Source organism: Cebus imitator, unplaced genomic scaffold (assembly GCF_001604975.1).
Source record: "Cebus imitator isolate Cc_AM_T3 unplaced genomic scaffold, Cebus_imitator-1.0 Scaffold11, whole genome shotgun sequence".
NCBI lineage: Eukaryota > Metazoa > Chordata > Mammalia > Primates > Cebidae > Cebus > Cebus imitator.
In genome coordinates, this window is record NW_016107326.1 from 4375828 (window position 1) to 4398274 (window position 22447).

At 38.6% G+C, this 22447-nt stretch overlaps 1 protein-coding gene and 1 non-coding gene across 6 annotated transcripts in view; both read left to right on the top strand.

Annotated features, from left to right (window-relative positions):
• Positions 1 to 22447, top strand: part of TRAPPC11 (trafficking protein particle complex 11) — a 54369-nt gene that overhangs the window by 28946 nt on the left and 2976 nt on the right. For 4 of the 5 annotated variants that reach the window (XM_017549551.2, XM_017549556.2, XM_017549553.2 and 1 more), the window contains 11 exons: positions 2395 to 2550; positions 4025 to 4212; positions 4793 to 4941; positions 5124 to 5245; positions 5804 to 5923; positions 8726 to 8791; positions 8902 to 9058; positions 13373 to 13484; positions 16129 to 16220; positions 17701 to 17834; positions 19264 to 19431. In XM_017549551.2, the coding sequence (XP_017405040.1) occupies positions 2395 to 2550; positions 4025 to 4212; positions 4793 to 4941; positions 5124 to 5245; positions 5804 to 5923; positions 8726 to 8791; positions 8902 to 9058; positions 13373 to 13484; positions 16129 to 16220; positions 17701 to 17834; positions 19264 to 19431 (1464 nt within the window). The remainder of the gene's footprint in view (positions 1 to 2394; positions 2551 to 4024; positions 4213 to 4792; positions 4942 to 5123; positions 5246 to 5803; positions 5924 to 8725; positions 8792 to 8901; positions 9059 to 13372; positions 13485 to 16128; positions 16221 to 17700; positions 17835 to 19263; positions 19432 to 22447) is intronic. The other variant, XM_037746076.1, reaches the window with a different exon arrangement.
• Positions 17091 to 17192, top strand: LOC119466891. The gene has a single exon (XR_005195400.1). It is a non-coding gene; the product is annotated as a U6 spliceosomal RNA (small nuclear RNA).

The following is a 22447-nucleotide window of genomic DNA, read 5'->3' on the forward strand; positions in this document are numbered from 1 at the left end:
TTTTTTTAGAGAGACGTGGTGTTGCTGTTTTGCCCAGGCTGGCCTTGAACCCCTGGGCTCAAAGAGTCCACCCACCTCAGCCCCCCAAAGTGCTGAGATTACAGGTGTGAGCCATCATGCCTGGCAAGTTGAGAATTTTTAAGCAAAAGCATGAAATTTATTTCTAATGTTTTAATAAACTTTATTCTAGTAGCAAAATAGAAATAAATAATATCATGAAAGCCAATTAGAGTCTCTTTATATTAATCCAGGTACAAAAGTTCAAGGACTGCGATTAAGATACTGGTGTTGAGAATGGAGATTTAGGAATACAAGAGGCATTTAAAAATAGATAAACCTGGATTGCCGAGTACACATAGAAGCTGAAAAGTGGGGATAGGATGAATGAAGGACAGGAGCTTTTGTACATGCCCTTTCCTCTTCCTGAACTGGATTGCTCTCCTCTCCGACTAGTTCATTCCTCTTTGTCTTTTCTCACTTAAAAGCATCACTTCCTCAGGGAAGCCTCCCCTGACTTGCATGACTCAGCCACTTAGCCAGGCTCTCATAGCCTGTGTACTAATCACACTGTGGCTTCACCTTTGTCTGTGTGATTATTCGGTAAATTACCTGTTTTCCTTACCAGAATCTAAGCTCCACAAAGACAGAAGGGCAGGGTTTGTTTTGTTCATTATGAAACTAGAGGGTCAACACATGGACTCTTTTTGTTTGTTTGTTTGGTTTGTCTTGTTTTTTAAAGAGACAGTCTGTTGCCCAGGCTGGGGTGCAGTGATGCGATCACATAGTTCACTTCAGCCTCAAATTCCTGGGCTCATGTAAGGGGACTCTTATTTTACTTTTCCCTCAGTAGTCTACTCTTCCATTTCTTTTCTTTCCTTTTTTTTTTTTTTTTTTTAAACAACAAACAAACTATCATTAAAAACTAATTAAAATGTTAAAATTGAATATAAAGCAATTAGTTTTACAATTTAGATTATATTCAAGATACAGGCCAAGTGCAGTGACTCATGCCTGTAATCCCAGCGCTTTGGGAGGCCACGGTAGGCAGATAACTGCAGGTTAGAAGTTCGAGACCTGCCTAGCCAACATGGTGAAACCCCATCTCTACTAAAAATACAGAAATTAGCTGGGCATGATGGTAGGTGACTATACTCTTAGCTACTTGGGAGGCTGAGGCAAAAGAATTGCCTGAACCTGGGAGGCAGAGGTAGCAGTGAGCCTACATTGTGTCGTTGCACTCCAGCCTGGTGACAGAATGAGATTCCATCTGAAAAGAAAAGAAATTCACCATATAAATCATAAGGAAAAAAGTAGAATCGGCTTTGGAAGCATGGAATAGAAATGAAAATTGTTAGGAAAGTATAAAATTGGAACTGTGTAAGAATTTCTACGACAACAATTTATCTGCTGGGATAGAAGGTGGCTCTTGCTAGGAAAGGTTTATTTCATTTATTGAACAGATGAGAATGGTGATTCCGTAGATAGAAACATGAAAGATATCTTTCTTTATTCATCTATAAGGCACGTTCTCTTCTGGCAAGGCAGACGCACATTCACTTTGGGACATACTGAGTTTCAGGTGGTAGTGGACTTGTCCTCTAGACAGTTGTGGATATAAGCTTGTAATTAAGGAAATAAGACAGAATAGGACAATTTTATGTGGGAGATACTAGCAACAATGGTATGGAGTATGTGGAAACAAATACGTTTTCCAATGAAGTGAACATAGAGAGAAATGAAGACCTGAAAGAAAGCAAAGGAATGGAGCTGGGCTCAGTGGCTCATGCCTGTAATCCCAACACTTTTGGAGGCCAAGGCAGGAGGATCGCTTGAGTCCAGGAAGTTTGAAACAGGCCTTGGCAACATAGTGAGACCCCCATCTCTACAAGAAATACAAAAATTAGCAAGTGTGATGGTATGTGCCTGTGGTCCCAGCTACTTTGGAGGCTGAGGTGGGACCATCCCTGGGGTCCAAGAGGTTAAGGCTGCAGTGAGCCGAGATTGTGCCACTGCACTCCAGGTGGGAAAAACAGGAAGTAACCAAGCAGGAAGAGAAACAGGAAAGATGATAGCATCACAGAAGCCAAGTTAAAAAAAGGTTCTTCAAGGAAAGGAGGTGATAAACAGTAGTGTGCAGTGCAACAAAGCACAAACTGTCTCTCTGGGAGAGGGTTAGCTAAATATTTTCAGGAAACAGTTTGTGTGTAGGGAACTATTTTATTGTGGCAGCAGTGAGTGGGTAAGTGCCTCTATTTGGGATAAAAATACTTTCTTTTATTGGTAACCTTTCACAATGCTTCAGTGTTTGTGTTAAAACTAAATGAGCTCCAAAGTACTTGGCATTCAGTGTTGGCAGACGTTTGACATTTGATGACCCCTGCTCACCTCTTTCAGGAATACAACCAGTTCTGTGTAATAGAAGAAGCATCCAAAGCAAGTGAAGTTTTAGAAAATCTGACTCAAGGAAAGATGTGCTTAGTTCCTGGTAAAACAAGAAAACTGTTATTTAAATTTGTTGCAAAAACTGAAGACGTGGGAAAGAAAATTGAGGTTAGTTATGAAATTTGTTTAAAAATATTTTTAATAAAAGTAGTATGTTTATATCAGAAAACTGTAAATAATACAAAAGCTTATTACGTAAAAAATGAAAATCTTCTACTAGAACTTCCTAAAGGAAACCATTCATTATAGTTTCGGAAGTTTCCTTCCAGACATTTTTCTGTGAACATATTTGTAGTTTAAAATTTTTTCAATTAATAAAATTGAGAATAAACCGTAGCTGGCTTTTGTCACTTAATAGTGTATATTAGACATTATTTCTTGTTAGTACATAAAACCAATCTCATTTTTTAATGACTACATAATCAGTTAAGGAGTTTTAATGTATATTATGTAATGTAGCAAATATATTTTTTATGTTATTCAGACTGAATAACTATTTTTTGATGTTTAAACATTACTGAGTACATATTTTTAAAGAAAAATGAACATATATATTTGTAAAGATTGATACAGTATAGATAATTGAAATGCCTTTTAGAAATATGGGATCTAAGTAATATCTTTATTAAGCAGAAACCCTGGAGCCAAATGGTACGGGTTTAAATTGCAGCTCTCCAGCTTATTAAGTTTGTGGCCCTGGGGAGTTACTTAGCTTCTATGTGTCTTCTCAGTGTATTCATCTGTAAAATGGGGATCATAGGAGTACTTACCTGTGAGGATTTCATGAGGATTAAATCAGCTGGTTAATGTAACTTGCGTGGAATAGTGATTAGCACACAGTAAGTGGTTGCTTTTCATGACATGAACGGGAATGGTTAGCTAATCTACACTTGGGACCATTGCTAAGATATAGTTGTACCACCAGTGTTCCCATAACAGTTTCTATGAACATGTTGATTTTATTATTAGCCAGTATCCAAAGTTTTTTGCTTATTCATTAAAAAAAAAAAATCCTTCATGATTTTGACTAAATCCCCTAATTGCATATTTTATTTTTTAATGGTACCTAAGGAAACCTACCAGACATAAATTATAATTCGTAATTTTATTTTGAGTCCTTTTGTTAAAGGATTTAGTTGAATGCAACATGTATGCAATTAATAAAGCATTTTATTACTAATACTATAAATATTTTCAGGAAAAATATTTGTGGATTCAGAAATTACGTTATGATGTATCTATAGCCATCACAATATTGATTTCATTCAGCACCACTAATTGAGTTTCATTATATCAGGGACTATGCCAGATGCTGAATTCATAACACTGCTGCTGTACAATCAGCCTCTCAGTAGAAGGTCAGGTTATTATCTCTGTTTTAAAGGTGAAGAAGTTGAAACCCAGGGTGCAGTTAGTTTATGTCCCAGCCAGAGGAGGACTCTAACAGCAGGTGTTCTGACTTCTGTCACACTGGGGGGTCTCTAGAGGAACTCCATGGTCTAGTAGTCTATGGTGTAATTTTGGTGAGAGGGGATGGTGACAACCACATGTGAGATGGCATTTCTGACATCCTTCTCTTTAGATTACTTCAGTGGATCTTGCTCTGGGCAATGAGATGGGAAGATGTGTGGTTTTAAATTGGCAGGGAGGAGGAGGAGATGCTGCTTCCTCCCAAGAAGCCTTACAGGCAGCTCGGTCTTTCAAAAGGCGACCTAAGCTACCCGACAATGAAGTTCACTGGGACAGCATAATAATTCAGGCAAGCACAATGTAAGTCTGCTTTACTAAGCTGATGCTAAAGGTCATCCTATTTCTTTTTTTTTTTTTTTTGAGACAGGGTCTCTCTCTTGCCCAGGCGGGAGTACAGTGGTGTGATCACAACTCACTACAGCCTTGACCCTTTTTTGCTTATTCATTAAAAAAAAAATCCTTCATGATTTTGACTAAATCCCCTAATTGCATATTTTATTTTTTAATGGTACCTAAGGAAACCTACCAGACATAAATTATAATTCGTAATTTTATTTTGAGTCCTTTTGTTAAAGGATTTAGTTGAATGCAACATGTGTGCACCCTTGCCTTCCCCAGTGGCTGGGACTACAACCAGGTGCCACCATCCCTGAATAATTTTTGTGTTTTTTCTAGAGATCAGGGCCTTACTATGCCTCCCAGGCTTGTTTCAGACTCCTGGGCTCAAATGATCCTCCTGCCTCGGCCTCCCAAAGTGCTGAGATTGCAGGTGTGAGCCATCGCACCCAGCCTCTTATTTCTTTTAAATACTTTATTTAAATAATTTATTTGCTCTTTTTTTTTTTTTAATCAGTTACTTAGCTAAGGTTTCTTTTCAAAGGATCATTTCCAGAGTTCCAAACATTTCTGTACATCTGCGACACGAGCCCCCTGCCCTGACTAATGAAATGTATTGTTTGGTTGTGACTGTTCAATCTCATGAAAAGACCCAAATCAGAGATGTGAAGCTCACTGCTGGCTTAAAACCAGGTATGCATTCTTTTTTGAAAGTTTGATCAGTATTAATCCAACATAAAATATGCATCAGTGATGTCAACGCTAGGACTTTTGTTTAAAAGAAGGTATGACGTAGTGCTCTTCACACAGTATTGATTATTGGGTTAGTGTTTGAGTTCTTATTTTGAAGAACCAATCAGCATTAACTCTTTTAGGACAAGATGCCAATTTAACTCAGAAAACTCATGTGACTCTTCATGGGACAGAACTGTGTGATGAATCCTACCCGGCTTTACTCACTGACATTCCTGTTGGAGACTTACATCCAGGGGAACAGGTAAACTTGGTCAACTGGGACCGGAGAAGAAATCAATTAGTTTGTAGTTTTGAATATATAGTGAGTTTCAAACAGTTCAGAGCATTTTAGCAGCAAATTCTAGGACTGAAAAGTGATTTAATTAATGAACATTTCATACACATTTTGCATACTTAAATGTATAAAATGTCTTAAGCAGCTTTTCTACAGGGGAATTTAGAAAACATGCTTAATATGAATTAGTTGGCTAATAAAATAACTGTTGTTTGTAACTTAATGTAGTAATTTCTCAGTTAACTTTTGCTTCTAAACGAGATACGAAAATTTTGTGGAAGTTGAGAATAATAATTTCTAAGAGATGCAGTAGTAATGATTCCACTCTTATGCTGTGTCCAGATAATCAGATACTCTTATACAGTGGGAGCTCTGATCAGTTACATTGTAACATTCTGTAAAAGTTATAAAGAATTTAGCCAGTTGGTATAGTAAACTCTAGAAGGTGGGAACATTATCTGAGAATATATATCAAGAGGCAATGTCTGTAATATTAATTAAATCACAACATTAATTTTGTTATAGCTGGAAAAAATGTTATATGTTCGCTGTGGCACAGTGGGTTCAAGAATGTTTCTTGTATATGTTTCTTACCTGATCAATACAACTGTTGAAGAAAAAGAAATTGTTTGCAAGTGTCACAAGGTATTTTTTTTTTTATAACTACTGTATGAAGCATCGTATGTGGAGTGTTCTCATTTTGTGTTATTTTAGTTTACTTATAAAATAAGCAGCTTAGGTGCTTATAGTCTATTATAAATTTTAATTAAACTTTAAAAAAAATCACTTATATTGAGATTTGTTTAGGCTGGCATTCACTGCTCAAACATTAAATAGAAAATTGGCTTATATGGGTTTTCTTTCTTTTTTTTGAGTTGGAGTTTTGCCCTTGTTGCCTAGGCTGGAATGCAGTGGCGTGATATTGGCTCACTGCAACCTCCACCTCCTGAGTTGATGCAATTCTCCTGCCTCAGCCTCCCGAGTAGCTGGGATTACAGGCATGCGCCACTACGCCCGGCTAATTTTTTGTTTGTGTTTGGTAGAGACAGGGTTTCTTCACGTTGGTCAGGCTGTTCTCGAACTCCCAACCTCAGGTGATCTGCCCGCCTCGGCCTCCCAAAGTGCTAGGATTACAGGCGTGAGCCACCACACCTGGCCTGTATGGCTTTTCATATAGAGGATCAGCATGTTTGAGATCTCAAGCAAATCACACGTAAGATAAAATCTGTAAGTTGACTTATATATAGGAGGTTCTGGAGAAAAGGAGGTCTCCCTTTGAAAAAACTTTTTCAGTTATTAAAAAAATACTTGTAAAAATTGTTTTTGATAAGGGCACATAAAAGTGAAAATAGGAACGATCACAGTTACAGTTCACAACTGGAAGGCAGCTGCCAACTCTTTGTATTCCTTATTGGTCTCTTTTCTATTTATAGAGACTTTTAAGAGCCCATGTTTTTAAATAGATTTACTGTGCTGTATATAATAGAACATTATGATATTTAGTATCTCCTAGGTCCTGACAGTAATGTTTTTTTAGCTTTCTCTTAGGTATTGGGTCCTCAGCCCAGCAGAGGAGAAGGCCTAGCAATTTGGGATTTGTTTTGTTACTGCACAGTTTGGGCTGTAGTTTTGGTACTGCACAGCTTGGCTATTTACAGGTCATTGGGAAAGAAAACCATCTCAAAATTGTTAGTATTTCCCAAGTGAAAGGAAAGGCATGTCATGTACTGTTGAAAACTTCTCATAGCCTGGTGTAATACATAGAGTCCCATATGGTAACTTAGGAGATAAGGGTACCACTTTCAGCACATTATATGTATTATCTCATTTAATGTTTCTAACCTTCCTGTGAGGATTATGAAACTGGGACTTAAAGAGACCGCATGAGTTGAGCATTCCAAATCTGAAAATTCAAAATCCAGAATGTTCCAAAATCTGAAACTTGTTGAGCACCAGCATGACACTCAAAGGAAATGCTTCCAGGAGAATTTTGGATTTGGAATGCTCAACCAGTAAGCATGGAAATATTCCAAAATCCAAAAACCTGAGACATTTCTAGTCCCAGCATTTCAGATAACCTGTGTAACTTTCCCAAGGTCACATCATTAGGTTCAAGGTCACATAGCTAGTAAGTATGTATCAAGTCAGGGTTAGAATGCAGCTGTGCCTGGCATTACAGTCTGAGCTTTTAACCAGTATGACCTTTTTTAAAGATTTCTTACCAAGAGGTCATGTTACTTGTTTTGAAAGATAAAATAGCGCCCCCCCTTTTTTTCTTTTTTCTATTCTTTTTTTTTTTTTTTTTTTGACATGGGGTCTCACTGTGTTGCCCAGCCTGAAGTGCAGTGATGCAATCTTGGCTCATTGCAACCTTCACCTCCTGGTTTCAAGCAATCCTCCCATCTCAGCCTCCCAAGTAACTGGGACTACAGGTGTGCACCACCGTGCTCAGCTAATTTTTTGTATTTTTGGTAGAGACAGGGTTGTGCCATGTTTCTCAGGCTGGTCTTGAACTCCTTAGCTCAAGCAGCTTGCCCACCTCAGCCTCCCAAAATGCGGAGATTACAGGTGTGAGCCACCGTGCCCAGCCCCCATTGTTTTTCTAACAGACTCTTAGAAGGGAGATGTAGCATGTTGGTTAAGAGTGTAGGCTCCATGACAGTTTCAGTTCTGCTTTTATGCCTTTGTTAGTTTCCAGTTATGTGACCTCATCTTAAAATGGCAATCATAATAGCACTTGTTTCTTTGTGTGATTATGAACATTACATAATACATGTGTAGTGATGATAGCAGTGTCTGTCATATTACATTCATATTATCTTTATTATTAGTCATTTTGAGTTGAGGTGTAGTAAGAACTTAGACAAAAGAAGACCCTAGCTTTGTGGAACATCTGATTCCTCCTCTGTAAAATGGTGGTGATGCCTGCCTTACGCACTTCATTAGATACAGAGATAAATACTGTATAAGAAAACACTTTCGCTAGGTGCTGTGGTTCACTCCTATAATACCAGCGCTTTGGGGTTCTGAGGCAAGAGGATCATTTGAGGCCAGGAGTTCAAGACTAGCCTGAGTAACATAGCAAGGCCCTATCTCTAAAAAAATAAAACACAGTAGCCAGGCATGGTGATGTGCGCCTATAGTCCCAGCTACTCAGGAGGATCACTTGAGCCCACGTGTTCGAGGCTGCAGTGATCTGTGATGGTGCCACTTTACTGCATCCTGGTTGCCAGAGTGAGACCCTGTCTCCAAAAAAAAAAAAAAAAAAAATAGTACTCAGTTCTCTCTACACAGATTTTTACAAATATTATCTAAAAGAAAGGCCTTTCTCTCTTAGTGTGTATAATTTGGGATTATTTATTGATCAGTGATAGATTTTGTTTTTTAAAACTTTATATACAAAGATTTAGAGAATCCATTGAATGTGCTTTTTAAATTTTCTTGCAGGATGAAACTGTAACAATAGAAACAGTCTTTCCATTTGACGTTGCAGTTAAATTTGTTTCTACCAAGGTATGTTCCTGTGAGGCATACTAGAAGTCATTTAAGTTATAGAAATGGACTGAAATGATAACATGGATTAAAGTAATTCCTGACAGACCTTTTATCTTCATTTGTGACAGTTTGAGCACCTGGAAAGGGTTTATGCTGACATCCCCTTTCTGTTGATGACGGACGTCCTAAGTGCCTCACCCTGGGCCCTCACCATTGTTTCCAGTGAGCTCCAGCTTGCTCCATCCATGACCACAGTGGACCAGTTAGAGTCCCAGGTGGAAAATGGTGAGAAGTTGGTCCATTTCCACTTAAAGAGCAGGAGAATTGTGTGTGTGTGTGTGTGTGTGTGTGTGTGTGTGTGTGTGTAAGCTGGCAATGGAGGAGTTAATTCACTTTTTACTAAGTGAGGGAACTTGAGACCTATACTCACGAAAGCAAATGCATATGGAATTAAGGTGGAATTGGTGTCATTTATAATACCATTTGCTTGACTATACCTGATTTTTAAAGATCAGATTTTTTTCATACTCTAAGGAAGTTGTACTTTGAAACTGTACTTCACAAAAAGAATTTTTTTCATTTTTGAACTTTTAAAGGCTTTTCTTCTCATTGACTCTTAATGTTTACTGTTTTTCATAACTTGAAATGAGAAAAGATATTTCTTTATATATATATATGTATATATATATATATATATATATATTATTGTTCTGGGGTACATGTAAAGAACATGCAGGATTGTTGCATAGGTACATACATGGCAACGTGGTTTGCTGCCTCCATCCCCATCACCTATATCTGACATTTCTCGTCATGTTATGCTTCCCCTAGAAAAGATATTTCTTAAAGATACTTTGGCAAATATAGAAAAGTAGAAGATACATTTTCTGAGTCTTCCCACTAAGTTTGTAAGACTGATTCAAACCCAGGACAATACCTCTCTGGTTTTAAAAAGTACTAATAATATCTTTGCTTTCACAATGTCTTCATGAGTTGTTTTTTCATCACTTCTTGAAACTTGGTTTTCTCTTGTATGTTTGGAAATCATCTTCTCTGTCCTGCTGTGTTTTTCTGTTTCCTTCCCTTTTTCCTTACTGTTTTAATTGGGAATAATGAGCTTGAGGGTCAGACTGAGCTCGATTCAGTTTCCAGCCCTACCACTTGCTCTTTTGTGAACTCAGAAGGTCATTTCATCACCTCTTAGAGGCAGAGAGGATGGTGTATGTGAAATAATCGAGTCGTATATATGGGAGAATATGAAATCTCTTAGCTCAGTGCCCCCCTTCTGACAGCTTAGTAAAAGCTGGTTATTTGTCCATTCTTGCTGATTCCTTTGCTTTCAGTGTTGGTCATTTCCAGTATCCTGACTTTGGTTCCCTTGTTCTTTCTCTACAAGTTTTCAGCTGCCCCACGATCTCAGGCTGCCTGCATTCCCATATCCAGTTGGAGGGGTCGTTGTAAGTACCCTCGATCCAAGCTGGAAACGGCAGAGAAAAACTACAGTCCTTCACATCCACATCCATTGCTGAGCTCAAGTGCTACCTTCTAAATGTTTTTTGAATTCAGCTTTTCATCCCCATTCTCAGAGCCATCTTACCATTTTTCTCACCCGGTCTGCAGAAGTAGGTTCTTAACTGGTTTCTTCCTTGGCAGTCATTCAAACCCCAGCCAGCCTTTCGTATTGCCGCGAGACCTCACCTGGTCCGGCTCTGGCTGACCTTCCCAGCTGCCTGTACCCCAGGCTCTCCACTGCCCTGTGCAGTCTCCCAGGTTTCAACCAAGACAAACTTAGGGCATTCGTCCATCATTGCCCCCAGCTACATTTGAACATATCTTTGGAACTTTTGTCTAAAACCTTTTTCGTCCTTTCAAACTGTTGAACTCTGGCTTGCTCTTCAGGGCTCATGTAAACTTTAACTTCTTGTTCCTCCCAAGCAGAGCTAAGTACTCTTCCTTCTTTACTCCTACGTTTTTTTGCACATACTTACATTGTTACTCTTATTCCATTACATTGCAATTACTATTTGTAAATATGGCTCCTTACTAGACTGTGTGTTCCTTTAGAACCTGAGCTGTGTCTCACTCATTTTCATATTGCCAGCATCGTAGTACTTAGCTAATAAGTGTTTACTAAATTAAGCAATAATCTCTGGCTTGAACTTCTAGTGTGTTCGTTTCTTACTGCTGCTGTAACAAATGACCACAAAGTTAGTGGCTTAAAATGACACAGATTTAACTATATTAAACTTATGCGGGTTAGAAGTCCAAAAAACAAGGGGTCATCCTGGTTGCGTTCCCTCTGGAGGCTCTCGGGAAATCTATTTCTTTGTCTTCTCCAGCTTCTAGAGGCCACCTGCACTCCTCTGTGCCTGGCTCCTTCCTCCGTCTTCAAAACCAGCAGTATACCACTTCATTGTCACAAATTGATCCTAATGTTAATTGTTCATAAAAATAATGATCATTTTGTTTAACTTCTTAGAATTAAGGAGAACTTTGGCAGAGTTTAATATGAATGGCCCAGGTTTTTTAGAAGGTGATCTCTAGAGGTTCAAACTGATGTGTATTTTATTTACTGGGCTGCAGTATATTTTCCAAGTCTTTAACGTTACATAAAAATACTTAATTAAAGCAAAGGTTGATCCAGCTTTTTTCCCTTTCACTATTGTTGTCTGTCCACAATCAGACCTCCATTAATCTGTCACAACCTTCTTCATTAGAAAACCATAAAAATAGCCTAATGTTTAGACACTTTGTTCATTATTATTATTATTATTATTTTGAGACAGAGTCTCGCTCTGTTGTCCAGGCCAGAGTGCAGTGGTGCGATGTCTGCCCACCACAACCTCTGTCTCCTGGGTTCAAGTGATTCTCCTGCCTTAGCCTCCCGAGTAACTGGGACTACAGGTGCACACCACCATGCCCAGCTAAGTTTTGTATTTTTAGTGGAGATAGAGTTTCTCCACATTGGTCAGGCTGGTCTCGAACTTCTGACTTTGTGATCCGCCCACCTCAGCCTCTCAAAGTGCTGGGATTACAGGTGTGAGCCACCACACCTGGCTGGTTGTTGTACTTCAGAATTTCACTCACAGATTGCTAAAATTGCCATTAAATGAGTACTGTTGCCTGCTTGCATTTAAAGGAGTGACACTGCAGGTTCTGGAGAACTGAAAGGTGGAGGATACTTGGTTTGAATGGGCGCTTATCTTGTCATCAGGGAATTGACTGTAAAATTGGCAGGAGGAAAGCATTCTTGCACAGAGGTGAATAGTCACATGAGGCGGTGTGAGTGCTGTTAGTAATACAGGCTAAGTATCTCTTACCTATTTGAAATGCTTGGTACCAGAAGTGTTGCAGATTTCAGAATACTTGCATTATACTTAGTGGTTGAGCATCCCTAAACTAAAAATATGAAATCTGAAATGCTTTAAAGAACATTCTGTCTTTTAAAAAAAAAATTTTTTTTTTTTTTGAGAGGGAGTGTTGTTCTGTTGCCAGGCTGGAGTGCGGTGGCACAATCTCGGCTCCCTCAACCTCCGCCTCCCGGGTTCAAACAATTCTCTGCCTCAGCCTCCTGAGTAGCTGGGACTACAGGCACATACCACCATGCCCAGCTAATTTTTTGTATTTTTAGTAGAGATGGGGTTTCACCGTGTTGGCCGAAATGGTCTCAGTCTCTTGGCCTTGTGATCCACCCACCTTGGCCTCCTAAAGTACTGGGGTTACAGGCATAAGCCACTGTGCCCAGCCTTTTAAAAATTTTTATTTTCATTTTGGAGACGGGGTCTCACTCTGTCACCCAGGCTGGAGTGCAGTGGTAGGATGATGGCTCACTGTAGCCTCAGACTCCCTGGCTCAAGCTATTCTCCTGCCTCAGCCTCCCAAGTAGCTGGGACCACAGGTGCACACCATCACACCTGGCTAATTTAATTATGTAAAGGGACGGGGTCTCCTTTTGTTGCCCAGGCTAGTTTCAAACTCCTAGATCTCAGGCAATCCTCCTGCCTTGGCCTCCCCAAGTGAGATTACAGTTGTGAGCCACCACGCCTGGATGCCTTTCCTTGTAGAATAACCTTTTTGTGTCATGTTGGCACTCAAAACGTTTCAGATTTTGAAGCATTTTGGTTTCAGATTTTTAGATTAGGGATGGTCAACCTGTATGTGTTTATTAAGAGAAAGCCACAATTTTCTGGAATGATATTTTGAGTACTTTAAGGGTAGCGTAAGTTTTCTATTTTCTTTTTCTCTACCCCAAAGTATTTACTTTGGAGACATGAAATAATTTAGAAAAAGAAAAACAGTCACCATAAGATATTTATTCTGTCTCTAAGCTTTTCACATTCATTAGTTTCCATAGGACTGACTCACAGATATATAGATGCCTTGCTGGATTTTACTATAATGGAATATTGATACATTAGCAAAAACAGTAGACTTTGTGACCTTTAAAAAGTCATTTAACATCTCTGAGCCCTACCTTGTGAGTCTCTATAAATAACATATAATGGGTGAGATATTCTTTATTTGTTATATTACTTGGATGTGAAACTCTCCTTGCATAGACGAAACCATTGCATAGGGTATAAAGACTCTTCCCTGTAGTTGTCTTACAGACTGGAGAGAGTGCTAGTGAATGTTTTTGTCTTCGATGCCCATCTCTTGGAAATGTTGAAGGTGGAGTAGCAACCGGCCATTATATTATCTCTTGGAAAAGGTAAACATTATATCAATCTGGTCTTTTCTTCAGTGTCTTTGTTATTCTGATATCTTTATTATTCATCTTTGTCACTTAATATTTGAGAGTTTCTGTCATTCTGAAGAGCAGAAGTCGCATGGATGTGAACACAAAGCTGAAAAAGATAATTAAACCTGAATTTGTGCTTGTCACAATTTGTGACTTATATGCTATTGAAATTTTAGCCAAACTAAATCTGTACACAAAGGGTGTTAACGTATAAGAATGTTCATGGCTGGGTGCGGTGGCTCACACTTCTAATCCCAGCAGTTTTGTAGACCGAGACGGGAGGATTGCGGAGCTCAGGAGTTTGAAACAATACAAAAATTAGCTGGGCTCCGCGATGCACACCTGTAGTCCCAACTACTCAGGAGGCTGAGGTGGGAGGATGGCTTGAGCCCAAAAGGCGGAGGTTGCAGTGAGCTGAGATTGTGCCACTGCACTCTAGCCTGGGCAACAGAGCAAGACCCTGATTCAAAAAAAGAAAAATGTTCATAGCAGCATTGATTGTAATAGTAAAAAAATGGGGGGTGGAAAAAAAACTAAATTCCCATCAATAGAAAAGAGAATAAATTGTGACACATTCGCACAATGGAATACTACATATCAGTGAGGTGAATGAACCAGAGCTACACGTATCAACATCTTAAGGTAAAGGGAGCAAAGCAAGCTACTGATGAGAATATGAATAAATTGCATTAATATGACATTGAAAAACATGTCAAACATGCTATATATTTCTTAGGACTACATACGTAATTTGGAAAAGTATAAAATACGTGGGAATGATAAATACCAAATTCAGGATACTGGCTACCTTTCGGGCGGGGAGGTACAAGCAGGAAGGGCTCTGCAAGAAGATTCAGTTGTATACTTGTAATTTCTTTCTTAGACTGGGAAGTAGATACATGGTATTCATGTGTTATCCTCTTGGTATGGCTTAATTACTTTCAAAAATTCTAAAACAGGGAATAACATATATTACTTAAAAATGAGAAAGGAATCAGAAGATACTGGTTTTAAGGGAATGTTTTGTACAACTCAGAGTAACTAGTAGAAAGATCTGAATGTTATGGCTGTCCCAAAAAGGTTATAAATGATAAAAATTGACTAAAGGAAAATTTTTAACCTAAAAAACCAGTAACTGGAGGAAATTTATGAGATTAGCTTCAAAGAATATATGTTTAGCATATATAATTACATGGTGTTATTTATTGTTTTCATGTTATAAGTTATACGCAAAGCATAGAGCAAGAAGGAAAATTCCCTGGGTTTGTTCATGAAGAGCACCCATCCCTAAGCCTGACAAAGGCAGAAACTAAAAGATAACTGTAGGCCCACAGTTCTCAAACGTTTTGGCCTCAAGACACCTTTACACTTTGAAAACTCATTGAGAACCCTAAATAGCTTATTTATGTGAATTATATGCACAAATATTTACCATGTTAGGAACTAAAGCAGAAACTTTTTAAGAATGGAAAAATATGTAATATTACTAAGAAGTAAATAAACTTGTCTTTCTTTTTCTCCATTCCTGAATTTACTATATTGATGTTTAGTTTTATTTATTTGATTGTAGGTGTCAAAACAGCATGTTTAAGGCCTTGCTGAATTATTCCATCATGCCGCAGTATTACGACAGAGGTGTATTCATGTATTATTGATGAGGGCTTAGCTTCTTTGCCTGTTGGTTTTGCTCTCTGATAATTTGCACATAATGTCAGCTGCTCTGCCCCTAGACTCACAGAGATTTCCCTGGCACCACCCCTGTAGTTCCCACCTTTAACCATACCACAGGGAAAATACTTATCAGTTTCATAATGTTACTTTGGCTCCCTAAATATGGGAATACCACCATGTTTGTTGATAGTAAAACACTTTTAGTTCCTCAGTTTCTGCTATATACTTGTAAGTGAGTTACAACAGTGCTTGTCAAACTGGTCTCAGGCCCACCTGTAAGCCATTCTCAGTGAGTGAAGGAATTTATGTTATAATGTAAATCACTGCACTGTTCCTGAATTGAGAAAGTATTGCTACCAAAACACTATATTAAATGGTGTGCATAATGATTATCCCCCGCTGGTAATACACAGCAGCCCTGGGTCATAACCATTTGTTAACTGGAAATATTCAGATGTGGAATTTTAAAAGCTCTTAACTTCACAAAACCACTTCCACTAATAATATTTTGGGAGGCCGGGCATGATGGCTGATGCCTGTAGTCCCAGCACTTTGGGAGGCCAAGGCTGGTGGATCACCTGAGGTCCGGAGTTCAAGACCAGCTTGGCCAACGTGGCAAAACCTCATCTCTGCTAAAAATACAAAAATTAGCTGGGCGTGGTGGTGTGCACCTGTAATCTCAGCTGCTCGGGAGGCTGAGGCAGGAGAATGGCTTGAACCCAGGAGGCGGAGGTTGCAGTGAGCTGAGATTGTGCCATTGCACTCCAGCGTGGGTGACAGAGTAAGGCTCTGTCTCAAATAATGATAATAATAATAATATTTTGGGAAATGGATAAGTAACATATTTCTTTTGAAATTAGTTGGTGAGTACACGTTTCCTGTTTTTGATTTATTAACTTCTTTTGGAAAGTGTGAGTTTAAACGATGACCTCTTTTGTCACAGGACTTCAGCCATGGAGAACATCCCCACCATCAGTACTGTCATCACTCTGCCACATGTAATTGTGGAAACTATCCCTCTCCATGTCAATGCAGGTAACAGAATTTAAATTTTACTTGATGAGAAGGATCCAATAACAGTAGTTATTTTAACTTTTAAGAGTTTAGTTATTTTAACATCCGGTTATGAAAATTTTTCAACATTTGTAAAAGTCGGTTATGGCCAGTCTTGTTTCATCCCTACCTCTACACACTCCTCCCACCCCTGTTATTTGAAACAAATCCTCGATACCATTTCAAGCCATAAATACTTTCATATGTCCGTTTTAAAAATAATGGCTATTTAAAAATATATAATTATAGTACCATTATTATGACTTTAAAAATTAGCAGTAATGTCTTAATGTCATCAAATTCCAATGTTGAAAATTTCCTAGTTAACTTTGGATGTTTTTTCAGTTTATTTTGAGGTCTATACACTGCAACTGATGGATAAGTCTCATACTATCCATCTATAACCTATAGGTAGGCAGGTAGGCTGACTACCTCTCCCTCTCCCATACCCTCTCTCCTCTCCCCGACTCCCACCGTTAACCCCTCCATCACCTCTTCTAATACCACTTTGTCTACCACTCTGTCCTTCTCCTTCCTACCTCCATCTCTTCCTTGCTGAAGAAGCTAAGTCATTTGTCCTATAGAGTTTCCCATAGGCTGAATATTGCAGATTGCATGGTGTCATTTTTAAATGTTTCTCTGTTCCTGTAAATTGCCTTGTCTATAGGCTTGATAACAGATTCAGGGTCAAGTTTTTGACAAGAATACTTCATAAATGGTGTGTGCTCCCACCAGGAGGCAGATAACATCTGTCCATCATTCTTTCTTTACTGGAATACTTTATGAAGAGAAACTGTCCTTTATTAACTGTTTGGTTATCCTAATGTCTATAATTTGAAAAAACTGTATATAGTGCTCACTTCAACAGCATATTTGCTGAAATGGGAGTGGTGCAGAGATTAGCATGGCCTGTGCAAGGATGACACTCAAATTCATGAAGCACTCCATCTTTTTGTATCTCAGGAAAAATAAAATGGCAGAACTGCCAACACACAACACATACACACACACACACACACACACACACACGCACGCACATGCACACGCACACGCACACGCACACGCACCCAAACAACAGTGTATTCATAAATGCATGAATGAAAGTTTTACTTACAACTTCACTAAAACACAGCTTTTGCTTATTCTAGTTTAGGAACCATGATTGATATTTTGGGAAATCTTTTATAGATTTAAAAAATGATCCCTAAAATATAATTCTGTTCCTGCTAGCCAAGACCCTGTCTAGGCCAGTCATTTTTAGAAGAACACTTATTTCCTTAGCCTGTCTTATCATAGTCCTGTCGCTGTTGCCAAATCAAAGAATTTTCTTATCTGGCAAGCGCACTGTAACTTCATTCATTTAAATGATACTATGTCCGTTGAATGAGATTCCTTTACAAAACGAAGCATAAATGGTGAGCTATTTTTTAAACCAAGAGAAATGTGTCATCTTTCTCTGTAGATTTGCCATCATTTGGGCGAGTCAGAGAGTCCTTGCCTGTCAAGTATCACCTACAGAATAAGACCGACTTAGTTCAAGATGTGGAAATTTCTGTGGAGCCCAGTGATGCCTTCATGTTCTCAGGTCTCAAACAGGTACAGGTCATATCTTGTGCTGCTAATGTTGACACAAAAGTGTGTCCAGGAATTTATGAATGAACTGGGTAAAGCTGACTGTGGTCCCTGTTGTTTTGGTAATAGGGAATTTTTAAGCACCTTAGGTACAGCTCCCTCTAAAGGTGGGTTACCCTTGTCACATCATTGAGATCAGATGTGTGGGTTCTTCTTACAAAAGTCCACAAATCCTTGGACTGTATTATGTTATAATTCCTGGAAAACTTAAATCTCTCCTTTATTACTGATGAGTGTGTGTGTGTGTGTGTGTGTGCGCGCGTGCGCGCGTCAGTGGGAGGCCTGGAGACCTCACTGTAATAATATTAACAGCCCATGTTTCTATCAGTACAGTTTCATGGAGATTTTGATTTTGCATAGAACCTTTGCTGTGTTTAGATACAGGAAAGGTTTCTATAAGTTACCTAGATTTTTTGATTCATGCAGTCAAATCAGAGTTGGAAAAGTTCATCAGGTCTTTAAATGAGCAAACAAAACACCCAGGCAAAACCATGCTTCAGTGAGAGTCCTGTTCTCCACTGTGAGAGGGATAGCAGAGATGCCCCCCAAAGTCAGGAAAGACTTTCTAATTAATAAGGCATAATTAGAGAACAAGCATGGCTTAACACCCAGAAGTGTTTACCCTATTAACCGCTCTGCAGATTCTGAGTGCTGTTTGTTGTTCAATGCAAAATAGAATGTTATATGATATACGCTGTATGTTCAGGTACTGTTTTATAGTTATAATATACGGTATCAAATATACCAACTGTATTATTTACAAATGAGTAAGCTTTTTTTCTTGAGTGTCTTGATTTTTTCCAGGTGTTGACTTACAAATAGTAGGAAATATATATATAAAAAAAAAGGAAATACAAAGATGCCAAAATCTGACCAGTTTGTATACTTTTTAAAAGTATTGCTAAAGATTTTCAAAACATTTTTTTTTCATCCTGCAATTACATACTATGACACAAAGGTAAAATCCTTAAGAGAAAACAGAAACAACTGAACAAATTAGAACTAATTTGTTTTATATTGGCATAATGTCTACAAGTAGACACTCTTCTACAAATTATCCCTTAACATATTGTGAACTTAAAATCTACCTGGGCTAAGACAGAGAAAATATTAACCTGTCTAGTGTTCTCATGTTTAGGAGGTATAAGTTACCTTTGTAGATCTTGGTAGAAACTGAGAAATCCTCCATATATTTTTTATACATTTCCTGTCTGCCTTGTTCTAAACTCATACTAATTAGCCCTACATTTTGAAAGATGGACTAGGAGAGAGCGAATATTTCACTAAAAAGGTTTGGATACCCAATCTTATGTAAATAATTGAGGATAACCACATATAGATATTGCATATATGTATATTTGATGATCTTTCTCTATGACTTTTTATGCTGCAGATTCGATTACGTATCCTACCCGGCACAGAGCAGGAGATGTTATATAATTTCTACCCTCTGATGGCTGGATACCAGCAGCTGCCATCTCTCAGCATCAACTTGCTTAGATTTCCTAACTTCACAAATCAGCTGCTCAGGCGTTTTATACCTACCAGTATTTTTGTCAAGGTAAAGCTTAGAAATTTTTTGCTTTTTAAATTCAATCTCTTCAAAACAAACAGACTTCTTTTTCATGTGAACTTCCCTGAACAGTATTTTGAGACCAACAGTGATAGTTTTGACTTTTATCATATGTGTTTGGCAGTATTGCTATTCATTTCTATAGAGTTAGTTTTTATAGAATCTAATTTCAAAGATTTTTATTTCCTTAGGTAAATAATGATTTATCTTTATAATATTGCATATTTTCTCTTTGGCTTAGTGAAGTATACTTTAAAATTGTAATTTGTTTATAACTATAGTCATCAAAATGAATTAACTAAATATCCTCAGACTTCCCTGTAACTCTGTAATACTGGATTTAACTGTCTTCTGAAAGTGATCATCTCTCAGAAACTATACTCTAGTTTGATGTTTCCATTTTTTAAAAATTACACAATTTCCAGGTTCCTGCAGTAAAAGAGTACGTAGGACGGGCAGTGTGTAAGCAAGCAAATTGGAGGGATGAGTGGTTCATTTAGCTCAGAGTCCACCTCTGATTGCCACCCTGATACCTGAAATCAGAGCCATCCTTCCACAGGGTTCTGGTGTCCCTCTATAACTCCATATACGTAAACGTATGTCACTGCTGTGTGCCCTCTTTTAAGTTCGTACTCTCTTTTGGAATGACAGTTTGTATTGCTCACTACTTCCTTTTTTGTGTCTGTCTTATTCAAGTTTGGGGGAACCGTTCCTTGTTTATATAATCCAGGATTTGGTAAATTATCTGTTAATATATTCTCCGTACTCTGCCATCTTTTATATTTCCAGACTTATACAATATTTTTTCCATCTCTATAAAAATCATTAACCCTCCCAAGCTCCTATTCCACACCATACTTTTAAATTGTAAAAGAAAAATCTCATAATTTTGGATCTGCTTGTGTTTAAACAGTGGCTTTTTAACATTTTCACCTAGTCACTTCGGTCTAATGACTTCCATTGCCATCCTACACTGTCATGTGTGAAGTCACTCTGTAGGGGAGAAGTCTCACGACTGGGTGGGGGCACAGAGGGGAACCAGTGGCCTCTGTAATGTCCCTTTAGCTGTTTGACTTTTTGAAGTTTACTATTTTTAAATTTAGAAGTACTGTTTGAATCATTTAGACATATGTAGACTTGATCATATTCTAGCCGCACAGAAATAGCTTGTTGGGGTTGCTAGAATAACTAATATTGAAAAGGAGAGATTTTTGGTTCCATCAGTTAATCTCTTTTATTCCTCTGTCTGTGGTGCTCAGAAGACCTAGACGTAATCCTAACTAATGCTAATTCAGTCTTTTGATTTTCTCTCAAGGTAAACCTCTTCTGGGTAGTGTTTAAATTCACAAGGAAAGTTTCCAGAAAATAAACGTTCATAAGTTTTAATGTAACTAGCATGTCCTTTTTAACTGCAGAGATCCCTTTTCTGAGTGCAGGTACCACCTTCTAGCAACTTGACTGCTGCCAAAAATGTTGACTGGACCCCTCAGAGCCAGCTTTTTTATTAGTTGGAAAAACGTATAATTACAAAATTTTGGCCGGGCAAGGTGGCTCATGCTTGTAATCCCAGCACTTTGGGAGGCCAAGGTGGGCGGATCACCTGAGGTCAGGAATTCAAGACCAGCCTGGCCAACAGGAAATTCTGTCTCTACTAAAAATACAAATATTAGCTAGGTGTGGTGGCAGGTGCCTGTAGTCCCAGCTCCTTGGGAGGCTGAGGCAGGAGAATCACTTGAAGCCAGGAGGTGAAGGGTACAGTGAGCAAAGATTGTGCCATTGTACTCCAGCCTGGGCAACAACAGTGAGACCCCATGTTCAAAAAAAAAAAGCCATTTCACAGCGCATATACAGTGTACATATTTCAAAACATCATATTGTATACCATGAATGTCTACCATTTTATTTTTACTTGTCACACTGAGGGCAGTGGCTGAGGATTACCCTTTCCCATTTATTGGACAATCACTGACTAAAATTTTAGGCCCAGTTATGTGTATTAAACTTTAGAGCTGTGCTGTTCAGTATAGCCCCTAGCCACATGTGACTATCAAGATTTCAGTGTCAATTAAATGTACTTGGTTCCACTGCCACACTTCAAGTGCTCAATAGCCAAATGTGTCTAGTGGCTACCAGACCAGACAGTGACGTCCTCGGCAAGGTTGAATCCATACTTTTCTTCCTTTGAATAAAAGACTTTGGTTCTCTAATTGTATGATGCACTCATTTTCTGTCCCTGCTTGTAAAAGCTACATTTGGCAGAATTTAACTAGGTTGAGCCATGATTTTGTTTCTAAAATTGAACAGCTTCCATGAGTACTAAAAAAGTAGTCAAGAATGAAAGATTGGGAATCTGTTTCACTAACTCCATTCCTGCCTTGAATATCTGGAAGCTATGCTTAGCTGTGTTTATGTATGTGTACACACACACACACACACACCCCTATATACATCAGACACACACACACACACACACACACCCCTATATACATCAGACACACACACACACACACACACTCCCCTATATACATCAGACACACACACACACACACCCCTATATACATCAGACACACACATACACACACCCCTATATACATCAGACACACACACACACACACACACACCCCTGTATACATCAGACACACACACACACCTCCATATACATCAGACACACACACACATACCCCTGTATACATCAGACATACACACACCCTATATACATCACACACACACACACACACATATACACACACACCCACACACATATACACACACACCCCTATATACATCAGACACACACACACACACCCCCATATACATCAGACACACGCAAACACACACACAAACACCCCTATATACATCAGACACACACACACACACACACACACACTCCTATATACATCAGACACACACACACCCCTATATACATCAGACACACACACACACCCCTATATACGTCAGACACACATATACACACCCCCTATGTACATCAGACACACACACACAC